At 34.7% G+C, this 19,522-nt stretch overlaps 1 protein-coding gene and 1 pseudogene across 3 annotated transcripts in view; both read left to right on the top strand.

The window, feature by feature from the left end:
• Positions 1–19,522, top strand: part of DARS1 (aspartyl-tRNA synthetase 1) — a 96,697-nt gene that overhangs the window by 27,872 nt on the left and 49,303 nt on the right. For all 3 annotated transcript variants that reach the window (XM_037850534.1, XM_037850532.1, XM_037850533.1), the window contains one exon: positions 13,642–13,744. In XM_037850534.1, the coding sequence (XP_037706462.1) occupies positions 13,725–13,744 (20 nt within the window). In that variant the 5' untranslated portion in view covers positions 13,642–13,724. The remainder of the gene's footprint in view (positions 1–13,641; positions 13,745–19,522) is intronic.
• On the top strand, positions 15,279–15,763 carry LOC119544939 (annotated as a pseudogene).

The raw sequence follows: 19,522 nt of genomic DNA, 5'->3' as shown, positions 1-19,522 counted from the left end.
CAGACACAGTTTCTCCACTTTTTCATTCAAGTCCCCTCTATGTATCGTAGGGGTCCTTCTCTGGCCGCTTGTACGCTGGAACTGCTGTCCCTTGCATTTTCTGCCTTTTCTCTAGTTTCTTTCATGGAGGAGAAGTTTGCTCCACTGCTCCTATTCCACCATCTTCCAAATATATTTATTTATTAAAAGATAGAATGCGTGCTACCTTCTGGGACTGAACCAAGAATGACTCCCTTCACAATCCTCGCTTTGCTTCATCCCTTTGATGTCTCTTTCTAATGAGCACTTAAAATATGTAGGTGAATATTTCCCAGTGGTTACAAATTGGGATTTTGGAGTGAATCCTGAGTCTGCGCTTATAATCTGTTACCTTGGCAAATTGCCTGACATTTGCAGGCCTCGATGTCTTTCATATGAAATACCTAGCTTAGAATGTTATGAAATAATATTTGTAAAGACTTTAGCACTTGTGATTCATGCAAATAAGCCCTCAGTAATTGAGTATACTAATGAGTATGGCACCTACTTACTTGCCTTTTACTGTAGTTTTTTTGTGTGTAAATATCTTTTCCTCTTGTAGACCCCTTCCTTTAGAAAGGCATTACTGCTTATTTTATTTCTTTTTATGTTACCAGTTCCTAATAAGAATACTAGTGGATGAATAATTAAGTACTAAACTAATAATTAAGTACTAAACTAGGTGTTTTATTCATATATAAAAGAGCAGTCTTCTTGGTCTTGTATATACTGTCCATAGCTCACTCTCTGAATGAGAAGATCAAGCATGTATTGTCAAAATTGGAAGGTGATGGTAGCACAACATTGTGAATGTAATTAACACCACTGTATTGTATATTGAAAAGTGATTAAAATGGAAAATTTTAGATTATGTAAGTTATGAGAATAAAATTTTTTAAAAAATCCATAGAACTGTAAAAAACAGAGTGAACTCTATTGTGAATGATGGACTATAGTTAATAGTGTAATTATAATAATATTGTGTCAGTTTTAACAAAGGCACCCCACTCTGCAAAATGTTAATAATAGAGAAAACTCTGCATGGTGGGGGGGTGGGCGGTAGGTAGTAATTAGGAACTATATTTTCTGCATGTTTTTTCTGTAAATAAATTTTTTTTTAGAGCTAGGCAAAGTGAATATTGTGGTGAACATGTCACAGTCCCTCCTTCAGTGGCGGTTAATCAGAAATGCAGGGGTTGCGGGGTAGGTAAAGGCCGAGAGGTACACTGCAAGTAGTTTCTCACTGCAGGTAGTTCAGTTCAGTTGGCATGTGCCTGCAAGTGGGGATGTGATAAGGAATGAGGCTAGAAAGACCAGTGGAGGGCAGAGCAGGAAGGACTTTGGAAGCTCTGCTAAAATCTGTCCAAGACTTACCAAATTAAATAGAGCTTCCTTATCCTGGCATTTGAGACTACATTGTGGCCCAGTCTGCCTCCTGGTCTTTGCTCTCAGTCAATACCCTTTAATACTGACATTGCGATTTTATGATGTGGCTTACACCTCTTCCCTCTTCCTTGCTCATGGACCTCTCCAGCTTTGGCTTTGTGTCCCAACATACCAACAGTAACAACACACACACACACACACACGCACGCACGCACGCACGCACGCACGTACATACACCCCTCAAAGGCAGGCCTTGTTAAAATTCAACATGTAAAAATCCAGGAGTGGTAAATAGATATATAATAGGTGGAGGAAAGACATACAATAAATTATTCTGCATAAGGTAAAAAAATAATTGAAAGACAGTCATAAAGCTGTATATAAGTGAAAACATATAATCTGTTAGTCTTTTTTTTTTCTAGTGACAAATTATTTTAGCCTTCTAATTGATTGTACCTACCTAAAACTCTGTCTTTAGCAATTACAAGGACTTTATAGGAATGATAACAAGCTGATAGGAAGAAAAAAGACTTATCTATGCATGTCAGTATGAATGAACACATCAAAAGATTTAAAGCTCTCTAAAGGAATTTTTAGTATTTTGGAATTTCATATCAGTTTTTATTTGTATATTGTATTTGTGTTAAATTAGCTCTCTAGTAAAAAAAATTTTTTTACATCTATGGGTTTTATGAGTTTTGGAGGAGTTGGATGGAAATATCTTTTTAAATTAAGAACTAATACACATGCAATAATTTGAAATGCAAACAGAACAGGAACTTAAGAATAAAACAAGTTTGATTGACTTCTTGCTCTAGTCCTCAAGGGGGGAAAACACTGTTAAAAGTTTGAAATATATAGTAGAAGTTGTTTTAAAGTAAACCTTTCCACATTTTTCTTTTACAAAACTAAGTACTCCATACTTGTGTCTTCAGTTATACAGTTCTATGTCATCTTTAAAATATTTTTAATTTGCAAAATGGAATCACTTTGTTCTTTTGGATTATAGGGGTAATATCAGTTTGTTGTGAAATACTCCAAAGTGCATAATTAAATCAGGTATAAAGTAGAAAGTCAACTGATCCTTCTGTTAAGATTTGTATTAGTGAGGAATTGTGTGTGTGTATGTGTGTATATGTATTTTAACCAAAAGTTGTATAATACCATGTACTATTTTTATTTGGATTTATTCTATTTGGAGTTCACTGGGCATTTATGATTGTGTGTTTATGTTGTTTAGAAGGTTTGGGAAGTTTTCCCCAACAATTTCTTTGAATACTCTTCCTAGACCTTTACCCTGCTCTTCCCCTTCTGGAACACCAATGACTCTTATATTTAGACGTTTTGTCTGTCATATCCCTGAGGTCCATTTCGATTTTTTCAGTTTTTTTCCCCATTCTTTCTTTTGTTCTTTCACTTTCCATTCTGTCGTCCTCGAGGTCACTGATTCGCTGTTCAGCTTCCTAGTCTTGTACTGTGAGTATCCAGAATTTTTTTTAATTTGGTTGACAGTTTCTTTTATTTCCATAAGATTGTCTATTTTTTTATTTGCTCTTGCAATTTATTCTAGGGTCTTCTTCATGTCCTTTATATCCTGTGCCATGCTCTCATTGTTTGTCTTTAGTTCTTTGATTAATTGCTCCAAGTACTGTGTCTCCTCTGATCTTTTGATTTGGGTGTTTTGGTTTGGGTTATTCATGTTGTCTGGTTTCTTCATATGCTTTAAAATTTTCTGTTGTTTTTGGCGTCTTGGCATTTGCTTAACTTGATAGGGTTCTTTTAGGATATGGAGGCTTATTCAAACACTTATCTCTAATTTGTCGGATCTACAGTTTGGTGGCATACACTTTCTTTCACTAACCAGGAGGTAGCATCTGCGAGCCACCTATTCCCCTCAAGGCAGTTCTCCCCAACTTTGTCTTGGTGGTGAGTGGGGGTCTGAATCTTGTGGGGGTCCAATTGGTGCACCAAGTTTGCGTGTGTAGTTGGTGCTGCCTGCCCTGAATGTGGGGCATGTGTCTGAGCAGTTAGGGAGGGAGGGCGGCTTTAATAATCAAACCTCCCAGATGTTCCTGGAGATTTAAAGCTGTTCCAAGAGTGTAAACCTTCAGTTCAGTCTCGTCACAGTTTGTCTCTGCCGCTGACCCACTAGTCCTTGGTATTGGTGTATGGTCCCTGGGACTTCCGAGTGGGTCCCTATTCCAAGCCGTGCCCTCCTAGGGCCTCTGCTGAGGGAAGACTGTGCTATGTTACAAGTGAGCACTGTCCCTCAAGGGAAGTTCCGGGCCACAGGCCATGTAGGGGCATTCCCAGCCTGCTGAAAGCATGGCTGTATGGGGTGTGTAAATTTCCCCCTTTTCACACACCTCTGCCTTCCTAGCTCTGGGACAGTTAGCTGCAGGTGCGTGAAAGGCTATTGTCCATGCCAGATACTGTGGCATGTGTGCGTGTTGCTGGAAATACATCCCCTCGCACTGGGTTGTTTGGCGCAGCTCTGGGCTGTGGCGCCATTGCTGGGCAGGGGCGTTCCCAGCCCACTGGAAAGATGGCTGTATGGGCATGGTTATTTTCCCCTTTTCACTAAACCTTGCCTTCCTAGCTGTGAGACAATTAGCAGCAGGTGCGTGAAAGACTGTCATCCACAACAGATATTGAGGTGTGTCCACGGGTTGTGGGGACGCAGTTCCCGCTGCACTTCACTGTGTGGTTCTTGCTGCCATATCTGCAGCCACTTTTGGGTTTTTAAAACTAGCCCAACTCCAAACGCCAACCCTGGTTTCCCCAGACCACAGCATGGCTGCCAGTTATCCAGCAGGCTCACTCGTTTCAGAACGCAGACTCCAGGTTTCACCAAGTGCACAGTCCCTGTGGATTTAGCAGATCTTGTCCATCTGGTGCATCGCTGAAACTGGTGTTCTGGGTCACTTTTTATCTTTTATCTAGTATTTTTCACGGAGATTTTTTTTTTGCCCTGTCTCTCCTAACTGTCATCTTCCAGAAGCCACCATGTACTATTTTTAACCTGAACTTTTTTCACTTAATATATTCTGTACAACTTAACATATTTATGCACCTATATAGTCCTACCTCATTGTTTCTTGTTTGTTCTGTTCTCTTTGTTAGAGAAGTTTTGGGTTTACAGAACAATCATGCATAAAATACAGGAATCCCATATACCACCCTTTTAACACCTTGTGTTGGTGTGGAACATTTGTTAATTGTACTTTTAACTATAGTTGATGGTTTAACTTAGGGTTCACTTCTTGTGTATTTCATTGTTTTTTAAGGGTTTAATATTTCATGGTATGACTATAATATATTTATTTAGCCACTTTTTTAATTTTAAGATTAAGATTTACCTGTTGTTTTAATTTATGTTTCATTCGTTACTGGTCAGATTACTTTTCATGATATGTTAGCTATTTAAAAAATATTCTTTTGTCTATTGTGTGTTCTTGTCATGTGATTCATCTTTTTATTATATAAGAACTAATATGTTTCTCTTAGCCTGTTTGTGTTTAAGTTTTCTGGAGGGGAGGGAATGGGCTTAGGGTTGCCTGCTCTAGAACTTAATATGAGTGAATCACGTAGTATGTCATCTTCTGTATACCTTAAGTGTATCAGTAGTTTCTTCATTTTAATTGCTGAGTAGTATTCCATTGTATAGCTCTACTATAGTTTGTTTATACAAACACATGTGATGGACAATCTGGTGGTTTCCAGTTTTGGGGGCTGATATAAATAAAGGGGCTGTTAACATTCATGTAAAAGTCTTTGTGTGGACATATGCTTTTATTTTTCTTGTGTGGAACTGCTGGGCCCTAGGTTAGGTATATATTTAACTTTATAAGAAACTGCCATACTTTTCCAAAGTGGTTTTTTTCTATTGTGGTTTTGAAATGCTGTCTGCCCTTAAAGTGAACCAGGGCTTTTTGGACAAATAACAGATTTCAGGTCTTGGGAAGAAATTGTACAAATGAACCTAGAATATCTTGTCCTAACAGGTAGCAAGGAAACTATGAAAAACTACAGGAGTAGATCTGAGGGACCAACTTGAAGGGAATACCACAGGCCAAAAATGGGACATTCTGAGTATCAAGAAAGATAATAACTGCAATGAATCAAAACATAGATAGGTTTAAATCCATAAATTATTTTATAATAATACTAAAACAAAACCTGTCACCAATGAAACATTTAATTATTTTGAAAATTGGTAAATAAAGGGAAAGTATCATTTCTATATGAATTGTATATCTCTGGCTAACCAAATGGTAAATGAGAAGTATTCCAGCTAATAAAATGAAGAAGGAATATTAGAACATCACCATTTTTGCCCCTAAGCATTGATCATTAGTTATTAACATCTCAGAGACCACTAGAAACATTTTGTCTACTTATGAAATAGTCTGCCTATGAAATAGTCTTGATCAAAAAATTATACCTAAGTCTCATCTCATAGATCCAATTATCAATTTACAAAAAAAAAAAAAAAAAAATAGAACAGGGGAACATATTAAGCGATAATGGGAATGCAGTTGGTGAAATCCAGACTGTAGGCAGCTACACTGGGCAAATGACCTGGTGTCTTCAACAAATAAATGGAAAGGAGAGGGGAAACCTGTGTACTAATAGGTTCTCTCAACCAGTCACTTACTTGAATCCTAATTTAAACAGTAAAATAAAAATTGTGACATTTGAGACTACTGGAAATTTGAGGAATGATATTTGACAGTAAAGAATTGGTAACTTTTTTTCAGTTGAGATAATGGTATTGTGGTTACATTTTAAAAGTGAGACCTTATCTTTTAGAGATCCATACTGAATTATGTGCAGATGAAATAATATGGTGACTGGGGTTTGCTTCAAAATAGTACAGGAAGTGAGGATTAAGTAGATTGGGGTAAAGCTGAAAAATTGCCATTATTATTGCCCCATTATTGTAGAACATGGTGGTTCCAGACACAGTGATATATTTCCAAATAATTATTATTTGGTCCTTTGCTTTCAAATATTTGTACCTCATTTCTTGTTTCTTTTGCAAAAATTAGTAGGTTCTCCAGTATTTAAGGAATTCACACAATTAAGAATTTTTCACAAACAGAAATTTAAACAGTTGATCTTCCATGATTTAAGGGGTTCTGTATAAAGTGTCATTAGAAAACAATTCTAAACCTTAAAAATAGGTTAAAACAAATTTTCTTCTAGTCCAGGTTTTCTAATTGTTTGTTCAGGAATAGATATTGAATTTCATCAGACCCTTTTCCAGCATATTTTCCCTCAAAATATAATCACATTGAGTGATGTATATTTTGAAATTTTCCATATAATAAAAAATTTTTAAATGTATGTATATATAATTGCAATGACTGACATTAATGGATTTCATAGTATTGAACTATTCTTTGAATAAAAACTATTTAGCAAAACTGTGGTATTTTATTACAGTGTTGGGTTAATTCTTGATAATATATATATTTAACTTTCCATCTGTAATCTGGTTTTCATAATTTTTAATGGGAAAATCCTATTTTGTTTTTAAGTTCCATGCTTATATAAATTACCCAAGAAATATATTAATACATTCAGGTGAGTTTTTCAAAGAATACAAAAATAGTGATACTCCATTTTTTCTTCTCTACTGCCTCTCCTCTGCCTTCAGCCCTTCCTAGTCTCTTAATGATTTGATCAGTGTCCTTCCAAATCTTTATTAACAATGCATGCATGTACACATACACACATACTGTTTTATTTTTTGTGAGTTTTCAGTTTGTCTTGTTTTACATAGATGACATGTTTTACATACTATCCTTTCACTTTTCTTATTTTCAGTTGATAGTGTTTCTTGGAGATCCTTTCATGAAACTATTTATAGATCTATATGAGGAAGTATTTCTCCAAAATAGATACCTAGAAGTAGAACTACTGGATGGAAGGGTATGCAAATGCATATTTAGAATTTTGTTGGTACCAGATTACCCTTCCCAAGGCTATACTCACTTATACTACCACAAGTATGTAACAGTACTGATTTCTCCATATCCTTGCCTATAGTGATTGTTAGTGCTTTTTATTTCTGCTGAATTAGATTATCTAAAAAAATAATAAATTAGAATCTTGTGCTTTGAAGTTGCAAGAGCTTGATTGATGCTACTCCCTTCTTGTATCTTTTATAGGAAGAACTTATATTGATAAACATTATTTGGACCCATTTATGTGCTTTAACTCCAGAAATAGTAAGACATGAAAACTGGGCTTGGGGAAGCAACCCATGTTGGCAATTTCAAGGAGAGCAACACTCTGAATAAACTATGATATGGATATGGAAGTTTAAAATTATAGTGTCAAAAGTATGATAGTTAGAATCTTTTTATGCAAAGTATGATGTCTATTTATATAATAAATACCTGTGCAGATTTTTTATCTAGATGAAGGGAAATGCCTTAAACATTTTTAAAAATCAAAATCACGTTTCTTACAGTAGACTGAATGTGTAACATTCCTAAATACGAAGTATCTTTAGATAGGAGGGAGGAGAAATTAACTTTTGAAACACTTAAAATTAGTTTCTTCCAAGCACGAAAGCTTATGAGCTTAATTAAGTCTGCGTATTAAAAGAGTAATTAGAGTGTAGTTCCTTTTGAGTTTTATACATACTACATGGAAGTCATTGGCACAGAATAATTCTCTTGCACTCCTGTTCTTCCTAAACCTTATTTATACTTCCAAAATTACTAGTTTTTTCAGATAATTTAGGATTTTCAACACCAAAGGTCAGAATTCCAGCTTGCCTCCATATCATTCATGTAAGAACATTTACTATGAAATGGTAAATGGAAACTATTTTAAAATGTTTAGGTCTCGAAACAAACAGACAAAGGTACCCAGTGTTCTTTTTTACTTCAATTGCTCTTTTTCACTCTAATTATTATTCTTGTTATTTTTGTGTGTGTGCTAATGAAGGTGTCAGGGATTGATTTAGGTGATGAATGTACAACTATGTAATGGTACTGTAGACAATCGAAAGTACAATTTGTTTTGTATGACTGCATGGTATGTGAATATATCTCAATAAAATGATTAAAAAAAATGTTTAGGTCTCTGTTGTTTCATTCTCTGATTAACATCATCCACTATTGTTATTAATTTGCCAATTATGCTTATCCTATAGTTTGTATATTTTTATTTGATATTCTCATCTGCACATATTAAGCTTTAAAAAATAATTTTAGCTTGGTCATTTCAATTATATTTATACATTTTATTTTGTAAATAGGTGTTTCTGACATGTACATGTTTAGTGTAGTATTTCAACTAGTAAACAATGAGGGAAGGTAATAATTTTGAGTATTAAGTTAAAGTACATTATCTAAATATTGAATTCAGGAGCTTGGCAACCTAAAAGGTGGTGGGAACAGATGTAAAACATAGGATTGCTGTATGTCTTTGATAACCTAGATCTGTCCCAAAGCCCACTTCACTGCTGAGCAGTCAGAATAATAGACAAGAGTAAACCTTTTGTTTGACTACTTCCCATGTTTGTTCTTCAGCTCAGAAATAAAGATTGCACCTGTTACTCCTATAAAGGAAGGTTTCCAACTTGAAATTTTTCTGAAACAGTACTCGTGTAAATTTAAGAAGTAAACTGCCTCTTCTAAAAACTTAATCAAAATGTAATGTAAATTTTGTGTTGGAGATGAAATGCAAAATATCTAAAAATGGTGAATTCATTTAACTCGTTTTGATCATTGACTTTGTTCTTCTTTCATTAAACTGTCTCCTGTTATGGAGAGGTCCATGCAGAAGAAAGATGAATAATATTGAGCAGGTGATAAATCTGTCTTCTAAAGTTCCTGTATTAACTTGTCAGTGAGAACTTTTTTACTAACTTGAGAAATTTATTTTTTGTTTCTTAGAATAAAAAAACCATATATGGACAGGGTAAAAATAAAAATTCCAGTAGTGCAGAAAGATATAAAATGAAAAATAGAAGTCTTACAACTCGTATCTTCTCCATCCCACCACGATCCCCTTCCCCAAAGATAACTATCACTATTGTTTCTTTTGTATCCTTCCAGGAAAAAAAAATTGCATTTATAAGCATGTATTGGTGTATGTAATCCTATCCTTTGTTTTAAAAATTTACACAAAAAGGATCATGCACACCCTCCTCCCTGTAATCAGTGTCTGTTGCCTAACATTTAACTAAGCAGATCCTGCAGTGCTCGGTTATCACCAACCAGAGCCAAAGAAAGGACAATTTTGTTTACTAACACCTAGCAAGAACATGGTCTCAAAATTATTTAAAATAGGTAGTCTGAGTGGACAATTCTATTTACTAAGAAGCCAGTGCTGAATGTTTTCTATTGAGTATTTTAAAATCCTTTCAGGTGCTTTTGAGTGTTTTAAAAATCCTTTCAAGTGGCCATCAGGTTCTAGTATTTGAAAGTGTGCTTTGAACACAGAAAGCTTTGGAGTTATAACAGTAGAGACTCTGGGGGTTGTCCCACCAGTAAAGACTACGTAAATGTTAAGTAGGTGGTAATAGAATTTCAGCTATTTTATATAAATTATGCTGTTACAGACGTCTTTGTGCTTAAGACTTATTCCAAATCTAGCTTCCTTAAAATATATTCTAAGAAGTAGGTTTATTAAGTTAAAGAGAACTTTGTAAGCCTTTTAATGCCCATTGTTCCCTGAAGTATAAAGGGAAGTTTACCTTGCCATCAGCAATTTATGAGAAAACATTTTTCACTTAATTCTCCCAAGCATCCAATATTGTTATTTTAAAATCTTTGATAACTTGAGAGGTAAATAAAGTGTGATCTTTGTTTGCTTCAACCTGTATTACATTTATTACTAGTACATCTGTTCTAGTTTGCTAATGCTGCCGGAATGCAAAACTCCCGAGGTGGATTGGCTTTTATAAAAGCACACAGTTACAGTCTTAAGGCCATAAAGTGTCCAAGGTAACACGCCCGTGGCATCCAGAAAACCTCTGTTAACTGGGAAGGCATGTGGCTGGCTTCTGCTCCAAAGTTCTGGTTTCAAAATGGCTTTCTCCCAGGACGTTCCTCTATAGGCAGCAGTTTCCTCAAAAATGTCACTCTTAGTTGCCCTTGGGGTATTTGTCCTCTCTTAGCTCCTCCAGAGCAAGAGTCTGCTTTCAGTGGCCGTTTTCAGGCTCTCATCTGCAGCTCTTGTGCTTTCTTCAAAGTGTCCCTCTTGGCTGTAGCTCCTCTTCAAAATGTCACTCACAGCAGCACTGATTTCCTTGTGTTTGTCAGCTCATTTATATGAGCTCAGATTATCTGTTCTGGTTCATTGTCCAGTTGTGTATTGGGATCTCAATGTTCTTATTTCATAAATATTTATCATCTTTATGTATGAAAGATATAAACTTTTATATAGATTATATATCATTTATTAATCAAATATTGTCCCCAGAGTATTTTAATATTTTTATATAAACATTCCATCATTTTTAAACTTGGTAATTTCTTTACTCCTGTATAGTGTTTCTGATATTCAATTCCATTTTTTACTCAGTTTTTTATGAGTTGGTTTTTAACTTTAAATCTGATTCATCTAGAATTGTAATCTCTTACCTAATAAGGTCTATTCTCAATTATGTCTTATGCTCTGACCTGGCATTTTGAATGCTGGTGAAACATTTTTATATGTACTGTAGGTTTATGATATGATATGCTTGTGGGACTGGTCTTACTGCTTCATCCTCTTCCATCTGTTGGCTTTTTTTTTTTTTTTAATAAGAGGTTTAATTTTTAGTTATGTATAATGAATACATTAAATATTAGGAAACATTGAACATTCTTATTCTTAGGCAGCTGCAGCCTGCAAATTCTGTTCATTTCATCTGTAACCATTGGTTTCATTATTCTTTTCCATAGCAAGCATGTGCATTTTGCTTCTATATTTAGCCTCAGAACTTCCCAGGTTCTGTGTACTCCTTTGGTTGAATATTGAACATGGCTAAGATATCTTTTCAGTCCTGACCTTTCTTCTATACATACTTCTATTGTTCTCTTAAAAAAGTTTTGTTTTTTTTCCACTTAGGAAAGTTGTGTGTGTGTATATATATATATATATGGATATAGTGTAGAAAATTCAAAAAATGCAGAAAAATACAAAGAACAAATTAATTCCCTACAATTTCACCATTTGCAGCTACAGCTTTTCCACTTTTTACATAAACAAAAGCAGGATTATGTTCTCAGAGATTTTATCACTTTTTTCAGGTAAAGTTCTTCATAGGTGTCTACCAAATATTTACCTTTTTGTTCCCAGGATCCAGCATAGTTTTTGCACATAGCTGTTCACCTGCAAAATAGGATGATAACCAATCCTCAGTAAGTAGCCAGCAGTAGTGGTGCTATTGATAATAATAGCATGGCATGATTCTAAGCATATTTTATAATCACCAAGAAAACACTGTGAGTTTATCATTTTCTCCATTTTACAGATGAAGAAACTGAGGCATTAAGTGGTTTAATAATTTTCCTGTAGGCCCCTTCATTGGAAGTGTTAGGAAATGATCCCAGGCCTTTTGATTTTGGAACTTTTACTCTTTACCAAACCCTTACACTAAATGTTACCCCCACTGCTCACCCACAGATGTTTTCCTGTGTTTACCCTTGTAAATCTTGTAGAGCTCTCCATTCTCTCTCAAGATCCTTTTTGAACATTGAAGTTCAGAATCTTCATCACAGGATGGCTTATAGTGCAGCTAGGTCTATTGTGCTTCTTTTCTGCATTATGATAGCTACTAAAATACTCCTATTAAATCATGGCTTAACCTGGTGCTTTTTAACGCATGTTACATTCCATGTTATACCAGCATCCTGTTCTAAGTGGGATAATGTCTGGCTGTGGTAGTAGTGCCTAGGGTAATGTCAGTTGTGATCCATCTGCAAAGTTCCCTGTGGTAACAACGTTGTCCATCCAGGATCTTAAAATCCCTTTGAATATGTTTAATGTCCTGCAGCTTTCTTTTTTAAGATTTCATTTTATGACTGGATCACACTCTAAAGGAAAAGGGAAAATTAGAAATCGTCTGTTTAGTGGTAAAAATTTGTTGATCAGATATGACTCAAAAGTTTGTAGATTACCTGTGTTGACAGTTTATCTGCAGCCTTTTTTTTTTTTTTACTTCTGATTGCTAACTGATTTGCATTTCAAAATACTATACACATTGAAAGTAATAAATGTCCACTTGCATTTTGGCTTTTCTTTTCTTTTCTTTTTTCTTTTCTTTTCTTTTCTTTTGGCAAGGCCAATTCTCAGTTTAAAAGATAATTCTCAGTTTAAAAACCAAAATCTTTTGATATTTTGTAAGACAATCTGATGAGAAGAGGTCTTGAAAAGATTTAACTAATTTTATGAGTTTTCCAGAATTAGGTCAGAGACTTTAAAAAGATGTGCTTTAGAGGAAAGAGGATAGCACAGAATACATAGTGACCAAAATCTGTCGTGAATAATATGTCAGCAGATTAAGAATAAGGATAAGAGTAAGGGAGAAGCAAAGGCTCAGGGTGTATTTATTAAAAAAAAAAAATTGGTTATGGGGCATAAAGAGGATGATCTTTTATAGACAAAGTAAATTATTTGGAGTAAAAAAAAATGTGGAGCTGTTATAAAGTGTGGAGGATTATAAAGATGACATAGGACAAATGAAAGAAATGGAACATAAAAGGAACTTAGCCTATCATTCTAAATGCACTTTGATAGGAAATAAGAACCCTATAGATGGACCACCCCCGTAGAATGCTTGTGTTCTTGTTATTAGCACTTTTGTCGTTACGTGATTGAATCTGCCATGGCAGTTAGTACTGCCGTTGCCTGTAGAATATGCTGGCAGTTGAGTGAATGTTGAAGGTGATCTGAAGTTACTTGAAATGTGTTTGGTAAATCAATGCCGTGACAAAATAATTTTCTTGGTTTGTAATAATATTTTTTAATTAAGTGATTTGTTTGTGTTATAGTAACAACCAACCAACATGTGAAAAGTATGTCTTGTTACTCATATAAGAACGTGAGTTTCTTTAAAGTGTTAATTTGAGTATGATCATTTTGTCTATGGAAGCCGGATACACATGTATGTACCTGATGAGGAGAGCAAAATTTGGCCTGATTTTGAAGTAGAGGAGAATTTTCCATTTTTGTAAAACCTGAAGTAGCATGTTCTTAATACACTTGTGTTCTTTCTGTCTTTTTCAGGAAAGCAGTGTTTCTTAGTCTTACGCCAGCAGCAGTTTAATGTCCAGGCTCTTGTGGCTGTGGGAGACCATGCAAGCAAGCAGATGGTTAAATTTGCTGCCAAGTAAGCTATTATATCCTGTTGTCAGAATAAACAATGGTGGGAACCAAGACTCCCAAGGGTTTGGACCATTTTCATACATTAACATCAATGCTTCCTTTGTTTAAAAATGTAGTTCTTTAAATTGTCATTTCAGTGTTGCTGAATACATTAAACTTACAAAAGAGAAAATATGGAGCACAGGCTTCAAATTCATTTGAAACTGCTGAAGCAGCACTCTCTACAGACAAGTCACATTTACTTTCAAGTAGAGTAACAAAAAGCCTGGCAGCCTCAACATAGCAGAGCAACTTTATTTTGTTGTTTGTTGAATTTCCTTTCCTCCTCCCCTTCCTTAGTTTGAGATTTGCATATGAGCAACAAGTTTTCTAACTGAATAATAAAAGTATATAAAATAAAAGAATGTAGTTTGGAAAATGATTCTCTGTTGAAGGAAGTAAAAACATATGTTATAACATGTTACAACCTTTAAACATTTGACACCAAAGGGGTTAAAAAAAATAGTAAAGAATATATTGCTTTTGCTCCCCCCCCCCCCCAAAAGTCTTGCTTTCTGGCTCGGGGTTCCCCTGGAAGTGCTTTTTTTGTGTGTATTCAGTTTGCAAGAGGCAGAGCATAGAGATATAATGGGAGTGTGATTGTGTAGGCTCTAAGTAATGAGATTGATTTTATTTGATAGTTGCTTAGTTTCATTTTTTTTTTTTGTATATTTTCTTCAATCTGAATTTTATTTCCATGGTATTGATCAGACATGAGAAAACATACAGTCTTTACATTTTATGTAGTGGGGTACATCATAGGTATAAATGTTTTTTAAGAGAAATTCAGTATAGAATAAATGTTATATTTTTTCTATTGATTTTTAAATTTCTGTTCTTTAGGTGTATGCTTTCAAAGATGAGTTTATATAGATGGATTATGACTTTTAGAACTGAAAGAAAACTAAATATTGTCTAATTTAATATCCTAATTTATGTTTGGGCCCTCCCTGACCACCCAGCACCATGCCTTACATAATAGTAGATGCTCAACAACTCATCCTGCTTTATAGATTTATTTGTTAAAGTGTTATATTTTATCATAGTAACATGTGCACTCAGGTTTTAAAAATCCATTGCCATGAATTGCATGAATTCAATGATAAATTCAGTGGTATCAGTACTACTAATGCAGTAGCCCCACTTCTCCCTGTCTCCTAATCCTGCTGCCTAGAGACTTTTGTCTATTCTACCAGAATCTTCTGGTAAATAAGTTTACTTGTTTTCATCTCATAGTCTGTAACAGAGTCTGTTTGTGCAATGTATTTGTCATCTAGCCTTTAAGGTCAGTCTGTAGTCTGTGAACTGTGACAAATGGAGCTCAGTCCCTAGAAATAAATGGTATCTACACAAGGGAACTTTCTATAAAAGGAGAAAAAGTTGCCCTGGAAACAATAGATATGTATGTTAAATTATATTTAATATAGTGAAAAACACTGGGGAAAAGTAAACTTTATGTTTATTTGATTTTGAAAACTAATCTATGAAGCTGACAGTTTTATATAGAATGTATTTTTCCATTAAACTCCATTATAACCTCAGTGTTGAATTGCTAAAGGAAAGATTCTTGTCTCAAAATCTTTTGAAAAATTCCACTTCGTCTTAATATTCGTTGAGAGTGTTTTACACCCAGAGCAATACCTGAAATTGATTCCTCCTGGGAAGACGGCTGCCTGTCAGCATGGTTCAGGAATTTGTAAATAGCAAAATCCACCCTGGGAAGGTAGTTGTGTTCATCAAGCCCACCTGCACCTACTGCAGAAAGCTCCAGTAGATCCTCTGTTAAATGCCCTTCAAACAAGGGCTTCTGGAATTTGTCGATACCACAGCCACCAGTGACACAAACGCAATTCAAGATTATTTCCAAGCACTCACAGGGGTCTTCATTGGAAAAGATTGTATAGGTGGGTGCTCTGATCTAATAAGTATGCAAAAGAGTGGGGAACTGAAGACCCAGCTATGGCAAATTGAAGCTCTAAAATAATTTCAGAGCAGACTCCAATGGACACTTCTTGGTAGATGGATCTGTGGCCATTCTTACCCAGCTACAGCAACTGTTTATTATGAAATACAGTTATCAAAATAATAGTTATTATTATTTTTGATAGGGGGAGTGGTGAAATATGGGCAGTGGGGAAAGCTTGTCTTCTTTTGGATCAGTGTTAAAAAGTAGACCAACTGTCCCCACAGTATGGGGCTGAAAAGATTGATGGACCGTCTTGGGTTTCTTCTGGATTGGCCTTTTGGGTTCCAAAAGACCGTGACAGGTGCTGGTTTAGGATTCATCCACTGACCCAAAAGATGTTCTTTTGGACATGTTTTTCTTACTGACTGTTCTCCATGTGCCAGTACTCCTCTACCTCTAAACCAGTGTTTCTCAACAGCAACCATGTTTATTCCAAGCCCCCAGGATGGATCTATATTTGGCCTTTGGTACTTCCCATCAGCCAGTTATTTTCCTGAGCTTGACTTTCTAGAGTTTGCATTATGAAATCAATAGCTTCTTAAATGTGCTTTTTTCTAACTACATGCATGTCTCCCTTCACCATCTTCCCCCTACCTTCACCATCTTCCCCCTACCTTATCCCATTTTGAGAGTCATTGCTCTGAGCCGGTGTTCACAACCTTGACAACGTAGAGTTCTCATGGGAAATATGCAGTAATTCCATGAAACGTCTGAGGGCCCAAGTTGAGAAACTGCAGGAAAAGTTAAGCACTGTTATTCTTCACTTGGTGCCGCAAAGGTTGGAGACACAAGTACAGGTATTGCAGTCATGTGGCAATATTCTTATATAAGATGCTTGTCCAGGTAATCCTGAATGAGTGTGTATTATTTTGAAGTATCGTCAGAATGCAAAATTTAAAAATTCTCGTAGGAGTCTTGTAGCTCCCTCCCCCAAGAATATGTCTGTGGAAGGAGGTAAATTTGAGAAACACTGTCCTAAATGGTTCTCAATTTTTTTCTTCATTTAAGAATTGAATTTTTGAAAATTTAAGAATCCCTTACCATGAAGTTTTATTTTGTATTCTAGAATTGCAAGATTATGTTCATTTCCTTTTGTGACTCTAGTATGAATAGTTAATTTCTTTTCTAATGAAGAAAAACCCAAAGATGATGATTCTGTTGTTTTTGTTAAATTCTTTTCCGTGTCTTAAGCCTTTGAGAAATAGTATTAGTGTGAAAAACACAGACTTAAAACTTTATTCATGTTTGTCCCCTACCATTATAAAGGCATGTGGTGTTGTCACTCAAAAAAGAAAAAAAAATTCACTGAAAGGTATTCTGCCGACAAGAGGGAAGTCAATCCATGTGATGCCTTTAAAAGTAGGCACATTAAAGTAATCCACAAATAGTTATTTCTCATTAATTTGAATCTTTTCAGAAATGCCCAGGACTTCACTAAGTAACAGTAGTTGACTGTGCCAGTTGTCAACCAAAGCTCACTAGCTGAAACAGCTATTTGCAAGTCTCTCCCAAACAGAACTTAGTTCACTAATGCCATCATCATATATAAATTAAAGAACAACTTTCATCCAAATGGGATGGTATAAGTGTGATCTTTCCGTAAGACAGTGCAAGGGTTTAGATAATTCTGCCTTGATTCCATATATAATTCCTGAAGTGGAATTCAATCAAGATGTGTTAACTCAGGCTTAACAATTATGTTGTGGCTTGGATTTTTTTTTTCTTTTTTTCTTTCTTTTTTTTTAAAAAAAGAGAAAAGAATGTGTAGTTATTTTTAGTCCCTTAAGAATTTTCAGCTTGCTATAATTAGTAATGTGTGGGAAAACGTAGTTTCATAATAGAGGTGTTGAAAAATATAAAGCCTTTGACAGGTTGTATACCGTTGAATGGAGGCAGTTTTATACAATAGGCTTAACATATTATTCTTAGGTTATAATTATTGAACTTTTGGCACTACTCATATGTTAAAAATTGAGTCTGAGTAATAAAGAGTACATGTGTTAATGGCTTTTGCTACATTGTGAAAAAGGAAAATGCACATAAGACTGGTGAAAAATGACGCGTTTTTACTTTTTGTGGTTGGTTGGTAAGATAATTTTAGGAACGTGATTTCATTCTCCCCATAGGTCAGTTAGCTTGTCTTTTTTAATGTGATTTTAGACTACACTGTTTACCTTTCTTGATAATAGACATCTAAGGCCTGCATCCAGTAGTATGATGTTTATATTCAAAGCACCACATTTTTTAAAGAAGGAAATGAAGCAGAGGACAGGTTTACTTTGAAAATTCTTACCTGCTCTTTTCATGAGTAATAATAAATCAAGTGAAGTTATAATTCCAATTCTAAAGAACTTCTGGAACTTATTTAGGAAAAAGATGTGTGGTTGTTTTTCTTCATCCTTTAAAATTCCTTTCCTAAAAATTGTCTTTACTGGCTTGGCTTAGTATAAATAGTGTGCTTTATTTAAAATGGGTGTGCATTAGCTCCATTGTGAATATAAAGTATTAAGGTAGCTTTCATACGTTCATTCTTCAAATCGTTTCTCTGGCAGTACTGTTTGGTAATACATAAGCACCTGGTGAACAGACACTTTAAATAAGAATCTAAGGTATGGGGGTCACCATATTACAGATCATAAAACAATTTCAACAGATTTAAAGAATTGAAATCATACAAAGTATGTTCTCTAACCATAACAGAATTAAACTAGATGTCAACAAGAGAAGATACCTGGAAAATCCTTGAGTTTGGAAATTAAACAATATTCTGTAACATCATCTGAGAATAATATCTCTCTCATCATTTATTCAGGCCTTTGAAATGTCTTTCATTGGATTTCATTGCTCTCTTCGTCTTACATGTGCATGTTTCTTATTAATTCCATGCTAGTTATTTTATTGTATTTTATTTTACTTTACTTTGTTATTATTTTAGTGAATGGGGTTTGTCTGTTCCACTTTATATTCTAACTGGTTATAATTGTTGTAAAGACCATTCACTTTGCAAATTTATTTTGTATTGCTCCAGATTACTAAACTTCGTATTTCAAATAAGTTTTAGATGGTTGTTTAAAAAAAAAAAAAAAAATTTAACATATAAAGCTATTGTTAACTCATAAATAACAATGAAAAGAAGAAATTCCTCTATTTAACATTAACAGATGTAAAATAAGAGTTTTTCTTATCTGCTATGGTCTATCTATTTATCATTTATTATTGCTATACCATATAGCAAAAACATAAGCTCACATGGACTTTCTGTGTTTTTAAGCATAAAAGATAATCCAGTTTTAGATATAGCACCAGAATGAAAGTAATAATATCATTATTAACTAAAAATCTAAGATTAATATCTGAGAGTATTTTATTTATTCCTTCAAGTGAGTTTTTAAAAATATTTGGCTTCTATTTTGTTTTGTTTTGTTTCTTTTTACCGTTCTTCTTTATGATTGCTGCCATATGTTATTTGGATTGGAACAAAATAGTCCAACATTTGTTAAACTAGTATTTATTGAGGGATATATATTCTTTCTGCTCCTACCCTAAGTCCATGCTTGCCAGAAATTGCTTTTTAAATGCTAATTTTGTCTAAATCTTTAATGGTATCCTATTTCCAACCATGTCCAATCTTAATTCTCCCTGCTGGTTCCCTGACTATTTAATAGTGTTGTTTCCCACTGTTTCCCAGTACACACTCTTCAGACTGGGCAGACTCTTCATGCCTGCAATGTCCTCTCTTCTCACTTTACTTCTTATTTAAAAGGCTTTGGCTTTATT

Source organism: Choloepus didactylus, chromosome 9 (assembly GCF_015220235.1).
Source record: "Choloepus didactylus isolate mChoDid1 chromosome 9, mChoDid1.pri, whole genome shotgun sequence".
NCBI classification, from domain to species: domain Eukaryota; kingdom Metazoa; phylum Chordata; class Mammalia; order Pilosa; family Megalonychidae; genus Choloepus; species Choloepus didactylus.
The sequence above is the reverse complement of the archived record's forward strand: the minus strand, read 5'-3'. Positions and strand labels throughout refer to the sequence as shown.